The sequence below is a fragment of the Orbicella faveolata genome, unplaced genomic scaffold (genome assembly GCF_042242905.1).
Source record: "Orbicella faveolata isolate gen_17 unplaced genomic scaffold, um_ofav_v1 contig_24, whole genome shotgun sequence".
Taxonomy (NCBI): domain Eukaryota; kingdom Metazoa; phylum Cnidaria; class Anthozoa; order Scleractinia; family Merulinidae; genus Orbicella; species Orbicella faveolata.
Window position 1 is genome coordinate 16,512,122 of NW_028301552.1, and position 24,608 is coordinate 16,536,729.

At 38.2% G+C, this 24,608-nt stretch overlaps 1 protein-coding gene across 2 annotated transcripts in view; it reads right to left on the reverse strand.

Annotated features, from left to right (window-relative positions):
- The window catches only part of LOC110069514 (WD repeat-containing protein 64-like), a 38,454-nt gene that overhangs the window by 12,343 nt on the left and 1,503 nt on the right, over positions 1–24,608 (reverse strand). For both annotated transcript variants that reach the window (XM_089290984.1, XM_089290983.1), the window contains exons 3-29: positions 23,102–23,210; positions 21,898–22,004; positions 18,070–18,099; positions 16,909–16,962; positions 15,205–15,261; positions 14,611–14,719; positions 13,818–13,929; positions 13,429–13,471; positions 12,572–12,669; positions 12,393–12,472; positions 11,444–11,497; positions 10,173–10,258; positions 9,637–9,678; positions 9,348–9,432; positions 8,803–8,891; positions 8,637–8,696; positions 7,801–7,924; positions 6,691–6,860; positions 6,270–6,354; positions 5,873–5,949; positions 5,475–5,596; positions 4,688–4,816; positions 3,279–3,657; positions 2,578–2,683; positions 1,903–2,027; positions 1,098–1,210; positions 320–437 (exon numbers count right to left, since the gene is read on the reverse strand). In XM_089290984.1, the coding sequence (XP_089147110.1) occupies positions 320–437; positions 1,098–1,210; positions 1,903–2,027; positions 2,578–2,683; positions 3,279–3,657; positions 4,688–4,816; positions 5,475–5,596; positions 5,873–5,949; positions 6,270–6,354; positions 6,691–6,860; positions 7,801–7,924; positions 8,637–8,696; positions 8,803–8,891; positions 9,348–9,432; positions 9,637–9,678; positions 10,173–10,258; positions 11,444–11,497; positions 12,393–12,472; positions 12,572–12,669; positions 13,429–13,471; positions 13,818–13,929; positions 14,611–14,719; positions 15,205–15,261; positions 16,909–16,962; positions 18,070–18,099; positions 21,898–22,004; positions 23,102–23,210 (2,763 nt within the window). The remainder of the gene's footprint in view (positions 1–319; positions 438–1,097; positions 1,211–1,902; positions 2,028–2,577; positions 2,684–3,278; positions 3,658–4,687; positions 4,817–5,474; positions 5,597–5,872; positions 5,950–6,269; positions 6,355–6,690; positions 6,861–7,800; positions 7,925–8,636; positions 8,697–8,802; positions 8,892–9,347; positions 9,433–9,636; positions 9,679–10,172; positions 10,259–11,443; positions 11,498–12,392; positions 12,473–12,571; positions 12,670–13,428; positions 13,472–13,817; positions 13,930–14,610; positions 14,720–15,204; positions 15,262–16,908; positions 16,963–18,069; positions 18,100–21,897; positions 22,005–23,101; positions 23,211–24,608) is intronic.

Genomic DNA, 24,608 nt, shown 5'->3' on the forward strand with positions numbered 1-24,608 from the left:
GTGTTCCTTAGGGTCCCCTTAAAACATCTGGGTAGGTGGTTTGCTTTCACCATAAAAATCCCACGGGATTACATATGCTCCCTGACTACATGTCACAACAACGCATCCTAACAGGATTTTAAACTTGAAAATGCTATTCATAAGAGATCAGCATCCGAAGTTGAACACTCAATCGGATTACACCGCTCATAACAGTACACCTTTTTTGTAGTAACATGAACACACTGGCGTAATTGAAAACTTGACATTATCCTTCCCCTCCCTGTGAGGAGTATGCATGCCTGAGACATTCAATACAGTTGTGAGATGAACAGCTAACCTCTGAGATGTCGTAGGGTTTGACTGGTGTGGAGGGAACAGACTTGGAAGATGGCATATGCCACAGACGAGGCTGACTAAAAAAGCCAATAAAATGACCTGTATTACGATACCACACCCTGAGGAGAAAAACAAAGAAACGACGATTGATTATTAAAAGCCACGGCTGTCAAGCTAACCGCTTATTTACGTTCTCAGGGATTTTCCTAGCTCGGTAAACTCAATGCTTCGCTACATGATTCATCACTATCAACCACCGAAACAAGACGCGCTAGTCCATACTGAGCGTAGAAAAGCGTTGCCAATTGGAACGAAAAAGAAGAAAAACAAAACAAACAAAAAAAAAGTAAAAACAAAAAACAAAAACAAAAAAAAACGAGAACAGGAATAAACGAACGAATGAACGAACGAAAGAACGGACGACCGAATGAACGAAACAACGGACGAACGAACGAACGAAACCAATGAACTTAGTCCGTTGGTCTATTGCCAAACGTAGCATCTGGTCAGCTACAGTTGCGACAGTTTTTGTAGCATGAAAACATGAACACGTTTCGCACCTCCTCCTTCTTCACTCCTGGATGGAGAGTGGCACTGTCAGAGTAAGAGAGTACAACCCAAGGACAATAGCCGAGGACAATAGCCACGGCATGAGAGGTAACTTTTACAGTATATGAATAGCTACCGATAACTGATACAGATAGTACGCTGGTCAGTGGGGGAAGCCTTTAAAGCTCTCAACTGTGCAGAGTGCTTGACCTCAATGAACGTACATGTACCTTACAGAACAGTCAGTTGACGCAGACACGATGACGTCAGCACTTTGCACGTGCTCCAGTCCAACAACACGAGTGAGGTGCCCTCGCCAGCAAACGATCTGCTTGATTACATTCTAGAAACACAAGGTTAAGTATTAGGTTAACAGTAATGAATGAGTGAAATAGCTCAATAGGGAAAGTACTACATAGAAAGCGGTCAGAACTGTAAGAGGAGCGTCGCCAAGCGGTTAGGGCGCCGGACTTGAAATCCGGAGGTCGCGGGTTCAGCAATGTTACTCTGTAAATTCGAGGGTAACTAAAGCTTCTGATGATGACAGGTTGCTATTCGGCCACTATTGTAAAATCTGATCCGCCCCCCGCCAATTGGGATTTTTAACCACGTTATGTTTATTCATATTATTTGTTTCCCTGTTTGTTTCTATTGGCCCTCAAAAGCCCTATTGGAGGAGTGGTCAATTCAGACATCTATTAATCTTGTATAACTGTACTTTACGTGCTGCTTAAGTGAGGTGCCGTTACACTGAGCAATTGCTCTTGCGACGTATCTTACAATTTGTTGCACTGTTCCGACACACGTTGCACGAGACGTTGCCTCGTTTAACATCTTCTACAGTTAACATGCCTCGTAACGTTTTCGTGGCACTAATCGAAGCGGAGAGAAGAACTCGAGTCTACTTTATGTAACCCTTTCTGCAGGCAATATTTCGTAAAGCTTGTGTTGCAAAAAATTTGTGGTTTCCTTACCAACCTTTTGCCACTGTGACTGGGGGAAAAAAGGAGCGGAGAGATGTGATAAGCAATTTACCTTGGGTTCTTTTTTGCTTTCCTCCTTGTTACTTTCCTGTTCATCTTCCCGGTGGTCTCCATCACTTTTCTCGGATGGAGGATCGAGAAGAAAGTTGCCAACATCCCACACAGTGATGTAGCCCCCTGGACAGAAAATACGATAAGCGACCTCAACAGTTCTAAAAAGGGATTAGCTATTGCGTGTTATAACAGTTTTAGAACGGATGATAGAGGGAGGAAATATAGATAAACGCACTAAGCACGTAGAGTTCAACCACCTCAAAGAGAAGACAACTCAGAGCGCACGTCTTGACAAAAAATGGTCAATTTTTCGTTTTCTTTCAAACCCGCTGTTACCAACATAATCTGCTATTTTTGGTCAAAGAAAAATGTTCCTTTTGATCTCAAGGCAACTTTTGAACTCAAGGGCTCCAAGGGCAACTCCTTCCCCGTGCAACTTCCAACCTGCACTATCGTGGTAAGTCTGGTTCGACTGCAATTTTTTAGCCTATTCTTAGGGTTCCATTCTATTCCATGAAAATAAACAGATTTGTGGTTTATGACAAAAACACGTTCTCATGCCCCTAAACACACGAAAACCTAACCTACTATCTACTGAACATCACAGCAAGGTCAGAAATTCAAAGTACAAACAAAACAGTCTTTAGAGGCCCTGACATGCTACTTATCTTACTTGCATCTCCGCTGATAACAAAGCTGCAGTCTGGATCTGTGCACATAGCTGTCACTGCTGATGCCTGCCTTCTGGTTATCGCACGTATCTCTGATAACAGAGTTCCCTAAAACATAGCAAACACTTCTTAGTCGTTTGGCTTGCAATGAGTCTCAACAACATCTTATTTCTCATCACAATATCAATATCATTACCAAGCAGATAGCTAATGAGAATACAGAAAAACATCAATTAACCATGCGTGTATCGTGTTGACGCACCTGTATACCACCAACTTCTCAGAACCAACATTTAAAATTCCGACCACTGGGGAGAATCGATACTTAGAGACCTTAGTGTTGAAAGGCATAAGCACTTTGCACTTCTATTGTGATTAAGTGGTAAAACCAGAGATTTGAAGTTTCCGAGAACGAAAACTCGTGGTTTGGAATGGTGGAATAGGTGGTACAAGCTTCGTAATTATTTCTTTCCTGTATTCTTAGAACTCTTACATGTAACAATGCTCGTACTAGAGTATTTCGTGTTACGTACTGATAATTGTCTTAGTGGTGAAGAAAGTCTTGTAAATTTACACAAGCTAGCAAAGATGAGCACAGCGCTAAACCGTTTAGGATAGGAAGGTATCTTTAGAGTCTAGTAAAAAAAAAAAAAAAACGCTATCGGTCGGTTGATGACGACCGTTTGCTACGCTACAAACTCACCGATAAATTCCAGAAGCGTAGAAACCCGTCATGATGAGAAGACACTAACGCTGGCTCACTAACTTGTAAAAACGCGCCAAACACAGCTTCTTCATTGACTCCATCTCCCTTTTCGTCGTCGTGCGCATTCTCGTTATCATTTTTGTTGACATGGTCCTCGGTCTCTTCCTCTCTGTGCTCCCCCTCGTCTTCGCCATTTTCTTTGTTTTCTTTATCCTCGCGCTCTTCTTCCATCTGCTCCTGATTTGTATGATCAGTCTTTACTCTTCCGTCTTTGACTGAAACTCCATTCTGCTCTTCAGTACGAGTGTCACTCGCCTCTCCTTCATTAGCAATGATTTGATCTCTTTGATTATCTAACACTTGGTAGTTGGTATTGCTGTGTGAAAGAGAAGGGTCATATAAAAATGAAGTCTCTCAACGATCAATGTTAAAGTAGTTATGGAGGACCGACTTAAGCCCCGTTTATGTCTAGGTAAAGTATATGTATAGATAGGTTCTTAAAAGGTTATAAATGATTTACCTATACCCCATACCTATACTTTACCTATACATAAACCGGGCTTAAGTCGGTCTTTTTTTTAAATTCAAAGCGACAATAGGCCCCTCTCTTGGCATGTTCAATTTTTCTCTGGTACAACAGAAATATTTACCTGTTTGGCGAAGCTCTAAAGCACAAACATTATTACAGTGTGTAAAATCTATAATGTACATATGGTCTACAGTGATTAATTATACCCGATAAATTCATGCTGGCGCTTTTTCATTTATTTGTGTTTAGGGTGGTTTTATTTTAAGCGTCGACTTTCGTTTACATATCAAGAATGAGTACCCAATTAGGTCTACTAGTTTTCTTCTTACAGCCAACTACAGAAGATTTTATAACAATTTATATACCCAAATTCTAATGTTAGTTACACCGGTAGCTTTGACATTACTGCAAAAATTCTCCAATTTCAATCAAACCAATTTATTAAGATTCGAATATGACAACCCCGTTTTATTCCGATGCCTTCTTAGCGATTTTGATAAACAAAATCAAAATTGGGAAACATAAACCTAAGTCACAAATTAATATGCGAGAAAGCCTCCTATTGTAGCTAACGCCCTACATGAAAGTAATGTAAGACATTAATATATTGTAAATACTGTTAGTATAGCAAAGATATCAGTGACGTCACCTATTGTTATTAATATGCCAACCAGAGAACTATTGGTTGGTGAAACAAAGAATTCTTTTGTTTAATGTTTTGAACAAGTAAATGACAAAAACAATGTTTGTAAACAAATATCTTCCCTCTTGTAAGTTCTGTTAGTATCGTTAAACTGTAAGTTACGTTAACATTGTAAGAAGAGCAGGTAATTTTTGTATGTAATGTAATGTTATTGCAATAAAAAAAAAATTATACCCTTTGCCATATATGATTGGTTTCCTGACACGATGAACAAGGTAGAGGCATCGGTACACCAGCTGATCATCTCGGTGATTGCGCCTGTGCTTGCTATTGTTTGCACTTCTAGATCTTGGCGGTTCACACCTGCAGACAAAGTGGACAGGAAGACTCTTGAAGAGTTGATAAACCGATACTAAGGAAGTACTACAGAAAGCAGCGACCTCATCGAAAAAAACTAGAAAGAGTCTACATAAAATGAAAATGTAAAGACCTATAAGTAAGCAACGACGCTTTGTTTGTATTCATGTTCACTCAAAATCGAAAGTGCTGCACGGAACTGACTGCATATGTCTGAGGACCAAACATGGAACAACGCATATGTTTTGTAATCGGGTGGATATCACCGTTAAATACTTCCACCAAACGGAACAGTACTATTCTTCCACAAACATGGAAATGTTTGAAAATGGAACAGGACGGAACCATTTGTCAGAGTTGAGTTTCTCCCGCAAGACGACGGAAATGGTACAGCGTTATTCCAATCAAAGAGAGAAGAAAATACATCTGAAGGTACTCCTTTTAACCTAAAAAATGTCCAATGGGATTTTCTTACTGATGTTGATTATTCTGTACAATTGGAAAGCGGTCACTTTCTAGGTAAGGCTATTAGTTGGTCGTTTTGCTGTTTCGGACAATATTTAACACGTAACATCCCTGAGGCTATGGAGCGTATTTGAGGCTTTAGGCAGAAGGGACTTTCAGTTTGCAGTAGTTGTCAAAGTCAACTGAAGAACTGGCTAACCTTAAGACGATTTTCTCTGTCTCCAAATTCCACATGATCACTGCTCCACTAGTTGTACCAGCGAAGAGCAAAGGCGACACGTGTTCCAGACAAGTCACTTCACAGAGCGAAAGGACATGTTCCTGAAATTAGTACCAGAAAACAGTTGAGACTTTGAAACGAAGCACAAAGACAACTAAATCTACGATGACAGCCAAATGTTTAGCTAAGTGACTGGTAAATCCATGTTTTGAATTGATAATATGCCACTGCCGCCGGCCTGCTTCTTAAAACGTGTCACCTTCAATGAGTCAAAACCAGTCTCAACATATGCACTGCAAGGTTTAATGTTACACTGAGCGAGAGGAACAATTGTTATTGGCAAAAGAAAGCTACATTATTAACGAATTAAGGCTTACTTCATTGCTTGATTTGACCTCCTGGGTTTCTCCAATGGTGGGTAGCGGAGCTCTTGAAATAAAAGGTCCTTGTTCATCTGCAAACATCAAACAGAAGCAATATTTCACGTAAACATGCGGGCTGCTCCTTTTAGGCCACTAAATGCGGCCAGAGAGTTCTCCAGGGGCCAAAGAGTTCAGACCACTTACACTAAGAGTTCAAGATTATGATCAATGCTCTCGTTAACAACAAAAACAATGGCAAGACAAAGTGTATGATTTCGCTTCGCTCATTTTGGGCTTCCTCATGGCGAGAAAGACTTGTCTAAAGGAATAATAGAGGAAATAGGAGGTAAATGTAGATGACCAAAAGACATGAAGCGAAAAGTGTCTCCTACGCGCGTGTATAGAGTATTACCTTTGTCATTATGCGAGGGTTCTGGTGGGATAAAGAGATCGCTCAAAACCTTCAGTTCAATAAGAGTTGCTACTTCAGCCGGGTCCTGTGGAAAAAGCAGGTGAAAATCAAATTTTGACTTTAACTCAGAAGCAAAAACAAGAGTAACTGTAGCAGCAGCAAAGGATATCCACTCCGTTAGTTATGAGAAATGCAAGGTGTTACTCAATGGATATTTAAATGTTGCTTAAAACAACATGTTCATTGACACTTTCCAGTTACATTGTATGTACACTTCTCAAACATATCTTTCATCCTTCCCCTACTGAAATATCGGGGGTACCCTAAAAAAAGCCTTTTAAGCAAAATACGACCCAGTGCTTGTTAATTTATGGATTTTATTACAACGGGTCCATTGTTCTTGTCTAAAACGTTCTCTAACCTCCATGATTCGTATCTTGTTCCCCCATGAGGAGACCAGCAAGCACCTCTTGTTGTAGATTGTGTGATAAGCCAGCCCGGTTACAGTGTCTTCATGACGCTTCTTGGTCTGTTCATCTGGATACTTCTTATACAGCTGCCCACTGCCGAAATCCCACACTTTTATAGAACCTAATTCCAAAAAAAGGTGTTGCTTGTATGAAAATCTACAGGTCTAGTTATACTCATTGAAAAACAAACAATACACAGTCATTGACCACGTTTCCTGGCCAATGATTATTCAAAAATCAAGCTTACTTCAGGCCTGTCTACTTTCATGCACTTGAGCAGTGACTCATTGAGCTTGAAAACGCCAAGAAGCTTCTTGCTAACAGTTAGTAAGTAAGTAAGTAAGTAACAACTTTATTTATAGAGGGTAACACATAACAGTAAAAAACTGACGAACCAGTGGCCTTCTATCCTAAGTTAAAAATTAAAAACTATTTACACTTATAAGATAATAAAAATTACAAAATAGAATACAGCTAAAATTTAAAGATATGATAAAAGTTAAAAATTTAAAAAATCTAAAACTAGATATGCGCAACTAAAAACTAAGCTAAGAGTTTTTGGACAAAAAATATTTCCTAACAGAAGATTTAAAGGAGCCAATGGAGTCTTTCTTGCGAATGTCTAAAGGGATGTTGACTGTTTGTACATGATCTAATAATTATGTATTATTCATGTATCTAATCTCAGTTAGTTATGCAATATACATAATGTAAGGTAAATCTGTACAGTAACAGTATAATTACATGTATGTAACAATGTCTTGTTTTCTAATGAGAGAGGGGTCTCTTGTCAACACCTGCCACAAATAAATAAAAAACGCCCAGTGGTTTGGCGAAAATCATACTTGTTAATCCATTGCAATTCGTAACTACCATGTTGCCTTTAAACTAAGCTGTAACCATGTAATGAGATTTTACAAACGTAGGGACGAGCACTGGTAGTGTGTGCCAATGTAAAATTTGCAGGTTTTCTTTCATAAAAAATAAAAATAAAAAGTAAAAGTGATCAAATTTGAAGAAATCCTTGACTGTAGCACTTTGTTCGGAGTAATGTTACTAACCATTGTATGCTCCAGTGGCGAGCCTGTAGCCAGAGCTGTCAACTGTCATGGCTGTGATCTCAGTGGATGGGCCATGGGCATCAGTTACCTGGTATACAAACTGACCTGTCTCCATTTCCCAAACCTACACAATAATGAAAAGACAAAATAAAAAAGACTTTTTATAGTTGTATCACAAAAATTTGTTAAGATGTTGTTAAATAACGAGGACTACAAAACGGATTGTGCAGCCCTGGTGCTTAGTGTTTTTTTTTTTTTCTCTTTTTTTTTTCTCCTGTCTCAGTTTAGCCAGACAAACAGTTACAAACATGGCAATGCTTTTGTGTTGTACAACTGTGTGCCTAGGGAACCACAAGACCAACTCTGTAAGACCTACAGCTGTAGTGGCAGAAAACCTGCTAGGTCTTCTACTTTTTACTAGCCCCATACATAGACATTTTTTGGTCTTGTCAGGCAAACCCTCCTCACCTAAAAACGTGCGTGATGAGGTCAAAGAGGGTCTGTGTAGGAGGGTACCCTTTCACATTGCGAAAAAACAAAACAAAAGAGAATTTCAGTTTGTATGTGAGTTCTCAAGTGGATGAGGCACGTTTTGGTAATTTTTGGTGCATACCAAAGTGCTTACAAACTCATTGAAAAATCTGAAAGAATTCCAAGAGTTTGCAAGTGAAGATAAGTTGTGCCACTTCAACAAAACCATTGGCACAGCTCTGTCAGGAATCAGTGAATGTACAAACATGCTATTTTCCTACACTGCTTGTGCAGTTCATCATGTTAATTGACCTTAGCAGTGACAAGTAAATTTTGTTAATAATGATAATGATCATATACTCTACCTTGAGAATTCCTTCAGTACAACCACTTATGACCTGGTTCATCTGGGGATTATACAGCAGCTGAAAAAAAAAAAGGATTAAGACTTCATTAGAATCTGCCTCTTGCAAAATGTTCAAGCATGGGTGTAGTGTGAGAGAAAAGAAAAACACAGAATTTAAATCGTACCTGGCAGATGGGCCTGTCATGAGTGTGTGGCACCTGAAGGGAGTCCTGGATGGCTCTTGTGAGTGGCCAGGTGTCAATCACACTACAACCTACAAATGCATAATTTTAAAGAAATGAGATTCAATAATGACACCAAAACACTTGTGTGAACACCATTCTGCAGATTGGGAGGAAGGAACAATGATTTATTATACCACCATTTTGGGAGATGGGCAGGCCTTCTAATCATGCACTAGGATCATCAGGTGCAGAAAAGAACCCATTTCAAGTAAAGAAAAGCACGTATCAACCCTTCTAGGAGTGAATATTCAACCATTGTACCACTGCTGATCAGCTACTGTAGAGCACTTGACCTTCAGATAAATAGTGCTGATTGAATGATTGTCTGACTGATCAAATGACTGACTGAACGACTGTCTGTAACTTAACTCCCAGCCTTGCAGAACTTGAGGTAAGTAACTTTACTTTATTTTACCAGGGTAGACCATTCAGCAGCAAGTCTGGTGGTATCCATTGGGGGTGGGGTAGGGTGGGTGTTTTCATACCTGTAATGAGTCTGTCATGCTTAGCATCAAAAAGCATGCAAGAGATGCGTTTTTCTCCTGGCCTCACTTCATTGTCTGTAAATACCTAAAAATAAAATTTACAGCAATACCCTATCAAATAACTGTACGTATCAACCACAAATCATTCATTTTCTTTTGCCAAATATATTTTGTGTATCTCAGAGTGACATTTCCTGCTTTGACGCATTAAACTTGATAAAAACATATACATACAAGTAAAATAATTTAAAATCAAAAAATATTGTAACGATTTTTCAAACCAGCATACCTGTAGACATGACAAAGTCTGGATGTCCCACACCCTAAACACCTGAGTTAAAGGGAAGAAATGACACCAATCAGTGAAGTAATACTGTCATTGATGTACATGTATGTGTGGCTAGTGAAAAGAAACTAAAGACGCCTTGTACATTAGTGGGAGGGGAATGATTTTCATGCAAGTCTGAGGGCTAAAAAAATGGAAAAATGGAACAGGACAACTGGATAGTATACACTGAAGAAAGCAAAGCAAGTTCAAGTCATGGAACCCCAGAAAAAGTGCACCATTTACAGGGATTTCAAATTGAAATAACATAGTAGGAGGAAATCTCTTTTCACCTGTTCATTTATTTCCTCAGAAAGGTCAGATCATGATTAAGTTGGTGAAACAAACTGGTGCATTAATAAACTTTGTGACAAAAAGTAACGGACCAAAATGCTTGAAATAACCGGTGACTTGCGCCGGGCACTGGCTTATTTTGAAAACCTTGCATTAACTGCATTTTACAACTTGCATTTGTGATGAATACTAATAGCATTCCTCACTCGTGCTGTTGATAAGCTGATGAGTTGCTGATCCTTTTCATTAACTGCGACATCAACAATGGTGAACAGATGGCCAAGAAGCTTTCCTGCAAGTGAAGATCCATTCAATGGCGTTATTAGAAATACATTGAGGAAGAAGACATCCATAGATCAAGTAGGCTGTAGCTATTAGTTCCTAAGAGTCTTCCATCAACTACTCTACATTCTCCGTCCTGAACATGAGGCTGACAAAAGGCCAGAGCAGGGGTTGAGGGGGATGTGAACAGAGAAATCATCAGATAGAGGGTACAGCGCAGGGTGCAAAGAAAACCAATTTGCACACGGCAGCGTCAAATGATACACCACAATATTCTCAGAACAAAACATTGTTTTGTTCCAGAAAATATCTATGACCTGCCCACAAAAGGTTTTTGAATTGCATCTCCCAGTTTAGCTTCATACATGTACTTTGCCTTAAAACTTTGGCTTTTGAAACCCCCTTCACCTTGGAATATTTCATGACCTACATTAGATTGGGGTGGGAATTGACATTTTGGAAATGCACATTATGATCATTACATTCTGGGCAAAAGAAATTATAGCGGAGCTCTGGCGGCTCGAAGGGTCGCCAAGCGGAGCCCCATACTCATATAGGAAAGAAAAGGAAACCAATGAGTTGATTTTCTCATGGTTATCATGGCTAGCGGTATTGCTCGTGGGCGCGTATGCACGACAGCGATGGCGACGACGTGGCGGCCATACTCCAAATAATAGGTTGACAGAGACATGCAGCCTTGGTTTACCGTGAACTTCTTTGACATCGGAAATCCATGTTATGATCAATTGACACCTGTCAAAACAAGGTATCTGCTGACCAGTATCACGTGACCATATCGTGGGCTCAAGTTTACAGGTCACGTATTTTTTGAAGTTGACCGCTGACCAAGTGCTGGTTTTCGATTGGATCATGGGCTCATGTCAGGTTAACTTGTTGAAAACAGGGCAGGATTGTTTGGAAGCCGGTTAACACTAACCCAGGATTAAAAGTTAACCGAATTACAACTTTTTCTTCTATACAAATGTTTTTTGCTGCTTTGTTTTGTGTATATGGTGATTATTAAACTCAAAACAGAAGGCCAAACAATATATATAGAGAGAGAAAACCTCACCCCAAAGTTACATGAAATCAAAATTCTACCTTTTCCTGGGTTAGCTTAATTGAGCTCTGAACAACCCGGCCCAGGAGCTACGCTTTTAGACTGGCCTAAATCTATACATTATTTTCAGTTTACCTGTTGGCCTTGTGAATATGAGGGGATGCCACACTCTGATAACCTTGTCTGCCCCTGGTACATGCAAACAACAATCCTTGAGTCTGAGCATTTCAATCCAAGTTGGATCTTACATCCATCCACTGGTCAAAGCAACTATATGTAACCTGTCCTATAGAGTACATGTATGTGACACCTACATGTAAAAGTAAATGTATGTGTGGTGCTTTTTTCCGTAATTTCGGTAAGGTCATGGCTTGTAACTGTGCCAGCATCACTTACAGTGTATCACCATCAATCTTCTCTATTATCTCTTAGGCATAAAGATGAACTTCAGTTATGAATTTCTGTTACATTTTAGAATGTTTGGTTTTTTTTCAAAATTCTGTTGCAACATCTCTGTCTCTTGTGTGGGAATCCCCCTCCCCAAAACTCAGGACACAGTTGTTCAAACATGTAAAATACTATACAGTGGATAACTCACTATCTAATGGATAATACAAATCACCCTTTAGACAACTACAAGTAGGGCCAGAACAACATAACACCAGATATGATGTCTGTATGTAGCAGCAGAAAAAAGTTGAAATGGACACCTTAAACAGTACCAAAAGATACAACAAGTCTAGAATGTAACACAAAGATCTCCATCAGAGCTAGAAGGTGTGCATGTGTGATGATGTCCTTATAGACCATAAATGTATGTAAAGTTTGCTTAAACTGATCTTTAAGACCTCAAAAGTTTCAAACTTGAAGAAAGCCTTGATAAATTCAGAGTATTGAAAGGGCTAACCTGCGGGTCTGAAACAACAGACAACTGTTACAGATGTGGCACAAAATGGCGAGTAGATAGAAATGTATGATTGTAATGGACCTACAAAATGGCTCTCATTGAATATGCCCTGCCTCCCATAGCCTGGGATTAAAAACAGGTATTTTAAAATCAATGAATATAAAACTGTATATTCACCAGCTGTGATTATGACATTAGCTTTTGTACAGTAATCAAAGCAGTTGACTCCCTTTGGAACAGCAAGCTCTCTGACAGGGCTGAAAATCAAGAGAAGTACAGAAATCTCATGTGGACTTTACTTATACTGGCAAGCCAATAACACACACAGACAACACTGGTAGTGCAAAGTATTTCACCTGTTATCCAAAACTCTTTCAATGCTTCCCAAGATAAAAGAACAACTGCTACTTGGCGAACAAGATCCAAACATCTCCAGTTGAGGAAAATACTTTAGCTAAAATAAAGTAATGAGAAGGATTATTTTAAGCTCTCATTTTTTTTTTGTAATTTGGGAACTCTCACACATATACATGTACTGCTACACACAGGTGACAGCAATAAGAACAAATGTAGATAAGTATCATGCTGGGTCTCCCAGAGGAGAGCTAGGACTGATGATGATGATGACCATGCTGGGTCATAACTGACAATATATTTAGAGCCCAGCAAGCTTTGTTCATTAATTCTTTGAGGAAAACAATTCAAGGCCACAAGCCATCTAAGGGATGTCAGAGCAACCAAAGTGGAGAGGGGTCTCTACACTTTGCACAAAAAAGTGTACATTTTCAGCTATATGTACAAGGTTCATGAGTATGTGACTTTTCCATTCCTACGTGTCATTTTGTTCTTGTCACCAAACATGATACAGGCCTGTCATAATTACATGTACATACTCCTGATGCATCATTTGTCACTTTGGGACAAGATTCTGCATGGTTTTCAATAGTTGGGTAGGTAAACCTACAGTTCAGATGACACATTCATAAATATATGCATATCACTAATACACCTTTTACAAGAACTGATGGTGAAACTCACAATAATTAGGCCCTGCTCCCAATGTGTGGCTTTTCACACACAAATATGCACCACTTGTCCACAAAATATACAGGTTTGATTTTAGGATGATTAGTCTCCTCAGAGGTGTTATTAATATTGTACTTAAGGTTTCCTACAGTTGAATTTCATTACACACAGAAGACATATCCCAAACCTTGATCACCCAGTCATCGTGGAATTTTCGTCCTTGTATTGCACTATGAAGAAAGAGAGAGGTATATAAGTCAGTTAATGAAGCCACAGCTAACCCTCTAACACCAAATAAGTAACCTACACTGTACACATGCTGACAATGTAGCAATCAAGTGTGCTTAACAGCATATTGCAGATTGCATACTTTCTTTCCACACTGATTACTGATCAATAATTGATCATTGATTAATAATTATTACATTATTAATATAACGTGTGTATTTAATTTTCTTCTTTCCACTCCGGGGTGTTGAACTGCTTTGCAAATACATGTTCGATAGTGATAAAAATTACTGTAAGGCTTTACAAAGATAAAATAAAACCATTATTTATACAGGTGTTTATACTTACTAGGTTAGTTTGCTTGGATCAATAGTCACAAGCTGAGAATCTGTTTTCCCAGGTGCAGTTGCGTTCTTCATATGAAGGTCCTTAGAAGACACTGTCATCATGTTTACGTACCCTTGTTTAGAAAGAATACAAGTACATAGCAAAGTAAGGTATCAAAGAATAATTCACAAAACAAATACATGTACCAGACAAAGCTAAACTAAAAGAACTTTTCTCATTTAACAAAGTTGAATCTTAAACTTGCAGAATTAAAAGCTCTAACTTATATTAATAAAATTACATTTATTGCTGAGAATTTTCTGTTATTTCCATACCATTATATTATTACTTATTTTATTATACGAAGTAATACCATCTGTAAATGAAAATACCAAAAAACTTGATGTTGTTGTCAAGTACACATGCATCACACAACAGCCAATAGACAAATTTTTTGACCAGTTTGGATAGCACAAAAAAACAAATATGGCTGTTATTTCAGTTCTCAGCGGTTGACAAAAAAACAAAAAAAACAAACTGACACAGTCATTCTGTACTGTGTTCACCTTGGTTGCAAGTCTTCTCAAAAAGAAGAATATGTTAAATATGATTTATTGAAGGCTTTACTGAAATACAATGGCTATTGCTAAACTTCAAAAAGGTACAGTGGCAGTAAAGCTAGATTTTTGGGGAAGAAAATCCAGGACAAAATTAAATAAAGGACAAAAATATATACATGTATGTCAAAATAACTTCTTGTCTCTTCATGAAGGTCACACGGTTTTTTGTAAAAACAGCTTAAAACCTACAGTACCTTGGTCATCTCCAAAAAGAATTGTGTCTTCATTCATTGATTCAGTCTTCCATGGAATATAGATCATACACTGAGGGGAGTTTTCCATTGGCTTGATTTGATAAATGGTCTTTATAGGTAAAAAAAAAAATAGTAAGCTTTGTTTAGTTAAAAAAAAAATTATTTCAGTAAAAGTATCTAAAAGTATCAATATAGAAAGAAAAAAAAACATCAGTTTTAGGTTCTGGTTTGTTGTTTTGCCTAAGTAGCCACCTTAGCAATCAGTGGTGTTTCTAAAGAAGTGGTTAAGCCTAGACAACACTGCACAAGCATAGTGATAGTGTATAGTTTGTTTTTGCAAAGAAAGACAGGATACAAAAAACACATTTTTCCTTGAGGTTGTCCCAAGTCATTGTGTAGTGGCACCAGCCTTACTTCACCTGCATGTCCAAATTTTCTACTTGGCTGTCAGTTTAGTGAAAGATAAAATCTGTTAGCCCCCACAAGCTAGGGGAAAGGGGAAGTACTGTTTAGGGAATCCTGAAGGTAATTCAGTCAGAAGTGCACACATTTATTTTACAATCAAAATTTCCTTAAATTGCTTCAAACACTAACCAATTGCTTTCTCTTTGCTCTGTAGTCCCATAAAGACAATGCTCTTTCAGATGTAACCTGATGTCACCAAACAAAACAAAAATATATTATTTATACCAGTAAATCTATTTTACAACATTAAGCTACATTTTGTACATCAACATGTTATGTTTTCTTGAAACATTATCTTCAGTCTTACCACAGTTGTCGTAGTTCAAGAAAGTTATAAAATTAATGTCAATGATATCAAGAGGCATGTATGGCGTTTCATTGCGGACAAAAATAAACCTAAAAAAAAGAAGTGACTTACTTGGTACTTGGAGAAATAAACAGTGAGTTTAAAAATATGTGGCCAAATAAATAAAATTTTACTTAAAAAAAAAAAAGAAATGGTCCATGATAATAAAAAAGGTGGTTTTAGGTTTAAACATTGACGAAAAAATATGGCCAAAGCAAAAGTGCTGTGAAGCGGAAAAGTTAACATCGAGAAAATAAAAAAAACTAGTCAAGAGGAAGCAGAAACTGATTAGCACCTCAACTGGATGTAAGAGGGTATCTCCTTACATGGCATCAGAGGAAGTGGTACTTAGGCTACTTTGCGACGACGACAACAACATTGACAGTGTTGATTGGTATTCTTCTGATTGACGGACCAAAAAGACTGAGGTATCACAAGACGCTGAATTTAACTGTTCTTCAGAACTTTCTATCAGCCTTCCTAAGGAGAGCTTCCTCTTGACTAGTTTTTTTTTTCTGTGTTAATCTGTCCGCTTCACTGCACTTTTGTGTTGTCCATATTTTTTCGTCAATTCTTAAACCTAAAACCACATTTTTTATTCTCGTGGACCATTATTTTTTTTAAAGTAAAATTTTATTTATTCGACCACATATTTTTAATCTCACTGTTTATTTCTCCAAGTAAGTTACTTCTTTTTTTTTTTAGGTTTGTTTTTGTCTGCAACGAAACACCATAAGCATGTAACGTAAATTTTAGAGTATTCATTACAAAAAGCAACAAAACTTTATTTAACCATGGTTACAGTGCCTCTCCCCACCCAAGTGTACAAATAGGTACCGGCAAATTCAATGCTGGAGGTAACCTTGCAATGGACTAGCTTGCCATCCAGGGGGAGTAGAAATACTCTTAGTCACTTCATACTATACAGAAACTGGACACAAGTGCCGGCCTGATGGGCCTCTTGGCTTGTATGCAGACTTTAACCTTACCTTACAGCGCTACACACCCTACTGTTGCCACCCAGGAAAGTTTTGTAATGATTAGTTTTTGACAACTTTTTGACATATTTTTGACAACTTCTAATGGCTTCCGTTTCAAATGGCCAATCAAACTGCAAAAACTCATCACTGGTTTTGAGCATCCACAGGTTGAAACTTTTAAAATTTCCATGAGAGTGAATGATGAATTTCAAAATTTAACATCTCGTCCCATGACAGTTTCCAAGTTTTGGTTGGCTGCTGCAAATACATGTAGAGGCCAGTAAGAAGTTGTCAAAAAGATGTCAAAATTAAATCAAAAGTGGCAATGGTATGGTGCATAACAATGTAATTCATGGTTAACACATCAGTTGGAAATCAATAAGAGAATTAACAACTATGCAAACAAGTCTTTATCCTAGAGTTCAATTTTCATGTACTGTACATGTAGCACGTGCAGTTACAATAAATGACCAAAAAGTTCTTTGACAGCTTCTGGAAGTGACCTACCGCTATCCTCCTAAGACTTGGCAAAAAGCCACAGCCTGTAACCCATGATGACTCCTGACAGAAGGGAAAAAAGAGAACATTAAAATAATTCACTGCACAAGGAAACAATTCTATTCAGCATTCACAATGCAAATTGTATACCACACAGGTGAGGATAGAAGTTAGAAGGCTGGATTATGTGGGTTTTATATTCTAATAAACCTAGGTAACTGATGCCACATGAAGTTAAAATGGAGCAAGAATTTTGTAAAGCACAGTTTATGACATGCAAAACTGGTCCAGAATGAAAAGAAGTATTCTGACTGGTTCCCTGAGCAGTCTGAACCTCGCAGTACAGACTGCAAATTGCTTTTTCCATGCAAACATTGCACAAAAGAGAAAGAGTTCGCCTTTTTTCCTTTGAGTTTGGTGGATACCTTGAGCAACATGTACATTTTTATTGAAGTGAGCTTGAAAAATGAATGCGAATTCTTAATTTAGCACAAGTGTTTACCAAAAACTGACCAAGCTATGCATAAATTTATCGGTCAATTTTTCACCGAGCCATTATTAGAATTTTTTTGACTAGCTTGTTTAGTCCATATTGAGGAAGATTGGCCTTGTTATTTATTTTTTGCAAGTACACTGTAAATGAGCCCTGCTTGTGACTCGGTCCATAAACTTGTAAAAAATAAAATACAAAACAGCTCAAACAATAATTCCCCATATTGGACCTCTCTCACTACAGTAGTTCAAAAACACTATGTATGTTGCATCAAGCTGCATGGTTAAAAAACATTTTTACTTCACAGTTAGTAAACACTTGATTTGACCAGAGCCGTTTACCTTTCAGTTGTAATTTGATTTTTTTCTACAACAAAAAACTATCAGCTATTGCACATACACTGACATGCTAGCTTCAATGCTGGTGGCATGAATTGTGATATCATTTTTGAATTTACTCTACAAAATAATATATCAAAGGTCTTGGGTTGTAAGTGGATGAGAAATAAGACAGTTGCTATCAGATTAGCAGCATCCTACAGTATATAATTATGCAAGTGTCTCCATCTCATCTGTGATTGTTTTGCATTAAAATACTGCCATGTAAAATAAGCTATAGATGTATATGTAGGTAGTTATGAGTCAATTAGTATAAGAATTACTTAGTGATTAACTCACATTCAAGTCAATGCAGGACTGGAGTCGAAACTGTAAAATAGAACATCAACAATTAACCAACTACCAAATATGCAAAGATCAACATACATGTACAGTAGCCAAATACACATGTAGCAAAAGTCACGATTGCATATATTGTACATATATGTACTTTGGATTGGTTATACCAGGATTTGAAATCTTTTTGTTGCACAATGAAAGTACCAGTACCAGTGCATCAGAGGCATTGATCAGAAGGAGATTCCTACTGACATGGCACTTACTGGAATGTCTGTCATACCCTAGCCTGTACATGTAGAGGTTTACAGTAAGGCATTTTATCTTGAACTTCTAAAGCTGTCCATGTACTTATTTTGGTATTTTCTGAAAATTTTTTTCCAGTGAGCATCCCTCTCACTTTCATGTTATGTAAAATGTTGGTCCCCCCATCCTGGATCAAAGGTACAGTACATGTACCTTTATCACTCAGTGTTTCAGCCAGAAAATTTAAGTTGAGGGTCAAAGTGGCCCCTGAAGACCGTTTTTAGGGGCCATTATTTTAAGAAAGGGGGCAATAAATAACAATTGGTAAAAAAAAAGTCGCCAAATGCAAATTTTTGGTTGCCACATACTAGTATGAAGGATCTGTGCATTACAAGAGAACAATCCATATGCATACATGACCTAGTCAAAGATCAAGGGTTTGCAATACACTATATAGGGCGATTTCAAGCACAATCAGCTATTTAGAAGTTTTCAGGTGTGAGAGAATCAATACAGCAAAGCAAAAGGATGCATTGACTTCTTTTCTCATGTTGAATGTTTTAGAAGCAAAGATCTTTCAATATGGTTTTCTAGAAGGACATAATATGTGTTTACTGCAAAAAAGTCATATTTTTTGCGACCGTGGGTGATGGTCAATATTCGAAAGGTCTGCAGTGAGTGTCATAATGCTGAGGAAGAATGGGGAGAGGCGCTAAAAAATACGACTGTCTGCCATGCATATGTTAAATTTGTTCAAAGTTACCCATTCTTCCAGCAACAGAAAATTCCCATTGGTTTAATACTGACACAACCTGTCATCAAATGTCACTCACACCTCATCAAAAAGATATAGACGCCATATCAGTTTCACAGTAAAGTCAGTAATTCTCGTGGGAAAATAGACGATGTTGACTTGGATGCGCTTCCGAGCGATTTAGCAGGGGTCCACTGGTAAAAATTATCATTTTACTTTCAGTGTGAATGGCTAGCTCACCAAACACATTGGCAATATTCCTTGAAATTCATAACTGAAGACGGGAACGTCGGGTTTCTCAACAGCCATTCGCATGCATGAATGACCCCAAAAGCAAGCAAATAAACATGCAAACAAATTATTTCTACACGTATTTGTCTTGGGGCAATGGACTGAACAAGACTTAAACGTCCAATAAACCTTATAATTTTGTAAGGTAATAAGTTATAAGTTTTATAGGATTAAGCATTGTTCAGTCCGTAGCCCCAAGAAAAACAGGAAAAATTCACGCAGAAATAATTTGTTTGTGTGTAGATTTCAATAGCAATTTCAATAGCCTGTTCCAGGCTCTCGGTCAGTGGGGACAATCGAAAAAGCAGGCACGGGATGAGTCGGGTCTGGTAAAAAAAGGAGAGGTTGTGAGAAGGAAAGCCTTTTAGCATTGTTTTAAAAACTTCCAGTATACCAGCTACAGTATACCCTCTGATTGGTTAATTTTGACACTTTATATCAACACCTTGTCTTTTTGTCTAACGCCAAGTGACGTTGAGCATGGCGAGTGCATTATGCATGTGTGATTTTGAGGACTCTCAATTTACTCAGATTGTGGAGAGTTGTGTTAAGGATTACCCAAACGTAAAAGTGCTCAGAATGGAGCAAAGTTGCAAAATTGCAAAATTGCCGGAACTAAGCTGAACAATGGCATATACAACACGGAAAACAGTCAACAGACTTGCGCGTAAACAGCTACATTTGAATCATGTGGTACCAGAACGACCAAAGGAGGAATGAACCTATACATTGAGCAAGAGAAACATAAGCCCCATCAGATAGCTGCAAGAAACATAAGAATGTCTCTAGACAAACGTATAGCTTTCTCAAAGTAAAGCTACGGCATCTCCGAAGAAAAATGTATGAAGGCAAATACATGTATGTTATCCGTGATAAGAATCAACCTACTGTACTTGCAAACAGTTCTAATCATAGCTGGGCCCGCCATCGCAATACAGAATTCGAATGCAAGTAAACAAACATGTTCACAGTAAATTTCACATTATTTTTGTCCCTCGAAAGCAAATATGTGGAGACTTAAAAGCATATCTTGCAACAGAAATGAGCCTAAACAATACATAAACACATGGCAAATTACAGTGGTGAAAAACTCTACGAAACGACATGGAGATAACAGAGGAATTCATGTAGACCTATGCCCTCTAAAAATTTGCCATAGCACGGTCTAACGGCTCAACTCTACTGTAAGTTCCTCCTTATAACACAAGATGAAATGCCCCTCATAAACACAAGTGAAGCAACAAAAAGGTCCAGTGACCAAACAGAGAACGGCAAATGTACAAATGTCAGGAACCATAGAAGTCGTGTAGGCTAGTTAACCCCATTTTACATTTTCCCTGTTGACATCACTTAAGGCTAACGAGCGTTGAGGACTTCTCGAAGACACTGAACTGGTAGACAAATGTTCTCAAGCTCTTTTTGCTGCTGGTGAAATTCCAGTTGGGGAGTTGGGTGAAATTTGCTTCGCTCTAGCGGTGTCCACGTTTGCTAGTGCGGTAACTTTCTTGAAAGTACTGTAAATTCTGGCCAAAGTCCTCACACAAGTCAGACAGCTAACATCAGAAAGCTTTTCGTTTTGCACAAGCTTGTACCCCAGGGAATCCACAACATCGGCTATCACAAAAATACTCATTGCCACTGTAAGCCAGCAATTCCTTGTTTCGAATGATGTTAAAAAGCGAAACTCTAGGAACTTTCGTTCCTTGGCAAGTCACATTTTTCTTGCAAAATCTACAGCATTTCAAGGGATGAGCTTCAACATTCGAAAAGATTTTAGTCGACAAGGAAGACATAAATAACGATCGCAAGAAGATTAAAACATGCTGTGAAGTGGTGATACATGCGCGAGTAACTCAACACCGAAGACACTGACATTTTGACATTTGACATCCTTGAAGTGGTATCTTCTTAAAAGTGGGCGGAATGAGGTTTTTAAAACAATGCTTTCAGGCTCTCCTTCCTACACCCTCTCTCTCTTTTTTTTAAGCAGACCCCGCTTGTCCTGTGCCCACTTTTTTGATTGTCCCCACTGACCGAGAGCCTGGAACAGGCTATAATTTCAAGCCCTGGGATGGCTTTTAAAATGCTATGCCTGTGTTAAGCCTGCAGCCTTGTAAAAGGAAAGGGCTAAATTGGACCTTTTTTGTTTTTCTGGGGGCCATCTTTGATTGCAATGCGGGATTCCCGCAATGGCGCGGTCTGGCAGAAACACTGGTCACTGTCAAATTATGTCCATATTCCATCATAACAACACCTTTGTGCAAGTAGTCCTTTGTTCAGCTTTTTTCTAACTTTCTCTAGAATGATACATGTATTAAACTACCTTTTTGCCCTGCAAAATTAGTCTTAAGTTTTTCAGGAGCAGCATTTAACTACCAGAGACAGTGGGAGAACGTCAGTAGGAGACAACTGTTGTTGCTCTGTTGGATGTTGAAAACTAGCTCAAGCATAGTTTTGGCACTCATATATTAAAACAGCTGCAGCAATTAAATGAATAAGGGTCAAAGAATAAGAGTGCTGTGATCTGCACAAAGTTGTACCTTGTTACTCCACTGACAAATGATGCCCTTCTGTGAGGCAATGATGTAGAAGTCATACTTTGGAACATGAACAATACACTGCACAACATCACGTCTTTTCTTGTCCCCTATCATGTATGAAGGAAAATAAAGGAAAGGAAGTTCTTGGTACACATTTTTTATAAGGTACTTACTGGTCTGTAATTCGTGTTTTTTATGCATAAATTCACTTTAGCTATGCTTCAGCAAAGTGTCTGACATTTGTCCGAAGTGATGTAGTTACAAACAAATGTTTTGAATACAGTGGTTTAATCTTGTTACCATAAAGAACAAATTATGATAACGAAGAAATTTAACAGCATAATTTCAAAGTATTCAGAGTAAAAGTAAATAGAGTGCTCAGCCAATAGAAGCTAGTGATTTTGCCACTCAGCTAATCATAAGTGAGAAATTTTGCTCTTGATCAGAGAACTTACATGTACATCCTCCATCTCAACAAATCAAAATTCAGTAAATTTCCCCCTGTTGTAATTAAGATTTAGTCCATTGGACAAGTGAAAAGAACTCACAATACAGAACATCATCAGGTACATCTATTTGCCTAGGCGATTGTCTTTGGGAACCATCATATGGTATGTACCACATTATGGTAAAGTCTCCATGCAAGCCAAGTGGCTTTCAGACTAATGTTTACAGTGACTGTATATCTGGTTGCAATAACCAGATTCAAGAAATTAACACTACATGTATTTCTGCTCCCTCCTGGATGCGAATGGGATGCTAGACTATCACCAGGTTACTATCGGTATCAAATTCAGCTTTACCCATTAGTTTATAGGCTTGAAGAGAGAGATTCAACTTGAGAGTCACATATCTTGACAAAGAGCACAATGAATGAGCTGTAGCCAGGGTTTGAACCTAGACATCTCAATCCAATGCATCAGATCAGGGGCCTGTTTCTTGAAAGCCCTGGAAACTTTTTGGGCCCACAAAGCCACTTTTAGTTAATATGCATGTAAAAAGAGAGGGGTGCATAAGCCTGAAACTTCTTGAAACAAGGGAACCTCTGTTCATATTAAGAATATGTGCACTGAATAAAATAGCTCCGTAACCATAAGACTTGAGATTTTGCTATGCCTTTCCAGGTGTGAAAACTTTCCGAGACCTTCAAGAAAATGGACCCCAGGACACCCTCTCCATTATATGTAATCTTCCAAGTCCTCACCTCCTGCCTCTCCTACAGATCTTCTTTTGCTTGTGGTTATAACTGACGATGTGTCTTCGTTTAACAGTAAGTCAGGGACTTCATCAGTGGAACCACCAATACCAAACAGCTAGAAGATTTGACAACAATAATAAAAGGTGTGATGAAAAAGATACAGCACAACTATAATTAACCAGGCATGTGTAATGTTTTTTTGGTGACAAAGTTACTGTGTGAGTCAAAAAACTGTGAACACTTTGATCTGATTTTGACAGGTGAATTATGTACTGACCAACCATGATAAAATTTAGCTCTTATGAGCAAACTGCAAACCAAATTACTGCTGCTGTTTGTGGTTTAGTTTTCTCACCCCTAATTTGCTTTTCCCTTGAGTGCAACACAATAACATTCCATAGATATTTCTGGTTTTCATGGGTTTTCTGAGTTTCGCAGTTAAGAAAAAAGATTTTCAACTTATGGGAAAGGAATCCATCCAATTTGGCTTTAATCATATGACTGCAGCGATTAAGAAAATTAGATTTCTGTAGAGTAGGAGCCTGATTTGCTGATCACAAGTTTGATTACAGACAGAGTTATATGTACATGATGCAAAGTCTGTAATCTTTTGGTAGCTTGATGTGAAGCAAGCCGTATCCAGTTGTTTAGCCCCCAAGTCAATAAGCCCCTAGCCTGTTAGCCCCCAACCTTAAGTCGATTAGCCCCTAAATAAAATGTCTCTTTTAAAATTAGTAAATTATTCTTCTGTCACTCTCCCAACCAGAAAAGTTTGATAGTTGAGCAGACCACTGTATGTAGTTTAAAAGCCCATTTCAACAATACAACCTATTCCTCTATCAACATACACGCTCAGCAATAAACTTATTTACTGAATTTAAAAGAAAATTTTGTTTTTTGAGGGCTGATTGACTTCTGGTTAGGGACTAACAGGCTAGGGGCCAACTGACTTGGAGGCTAAATGTCCTACATTCCAGGCAAGCCCATTTGGTCACAAATAGTGTATTTAGAGTTAATAAGTATGGTAATGTGCACCACAAAAAATAAAATATATATTATCTATACTTCTCACACACCACTGGCAGCCATGTCAAGCTGACAGCTGCTGCTTGACCTTTATTACAAAATCAAAGCTAATACAAATAGAATTCCACTACATATATTTGAGACTGGAAATAATGAAAAAAAGTTTAAGGCTTACTGTACATTATACTGGCATTGTGTAAAAAGTTAAAATCTTCGGGTGGGTGGACGGGAAAGTCGGCAATTGCAGATGCAACAGAATCAACAACCTGTCCCACAGATCACATGACCTATAGCCAGCGATGTATGAGAAAAAAAAATTTGCTCATTTATTTTGTTTCACTCAGCCAGTGAAAAACTAGTTTTGTCCCATGGAAGGTCAGTTTGAAATTCCAAGGGGGTGGGGAGTCTCAAATGCCTGAATCACCACTTTAGCCAATACATTGCTGTCCTTGCTGTACTGATTACAGATAAATCGCCTTAAATCCAA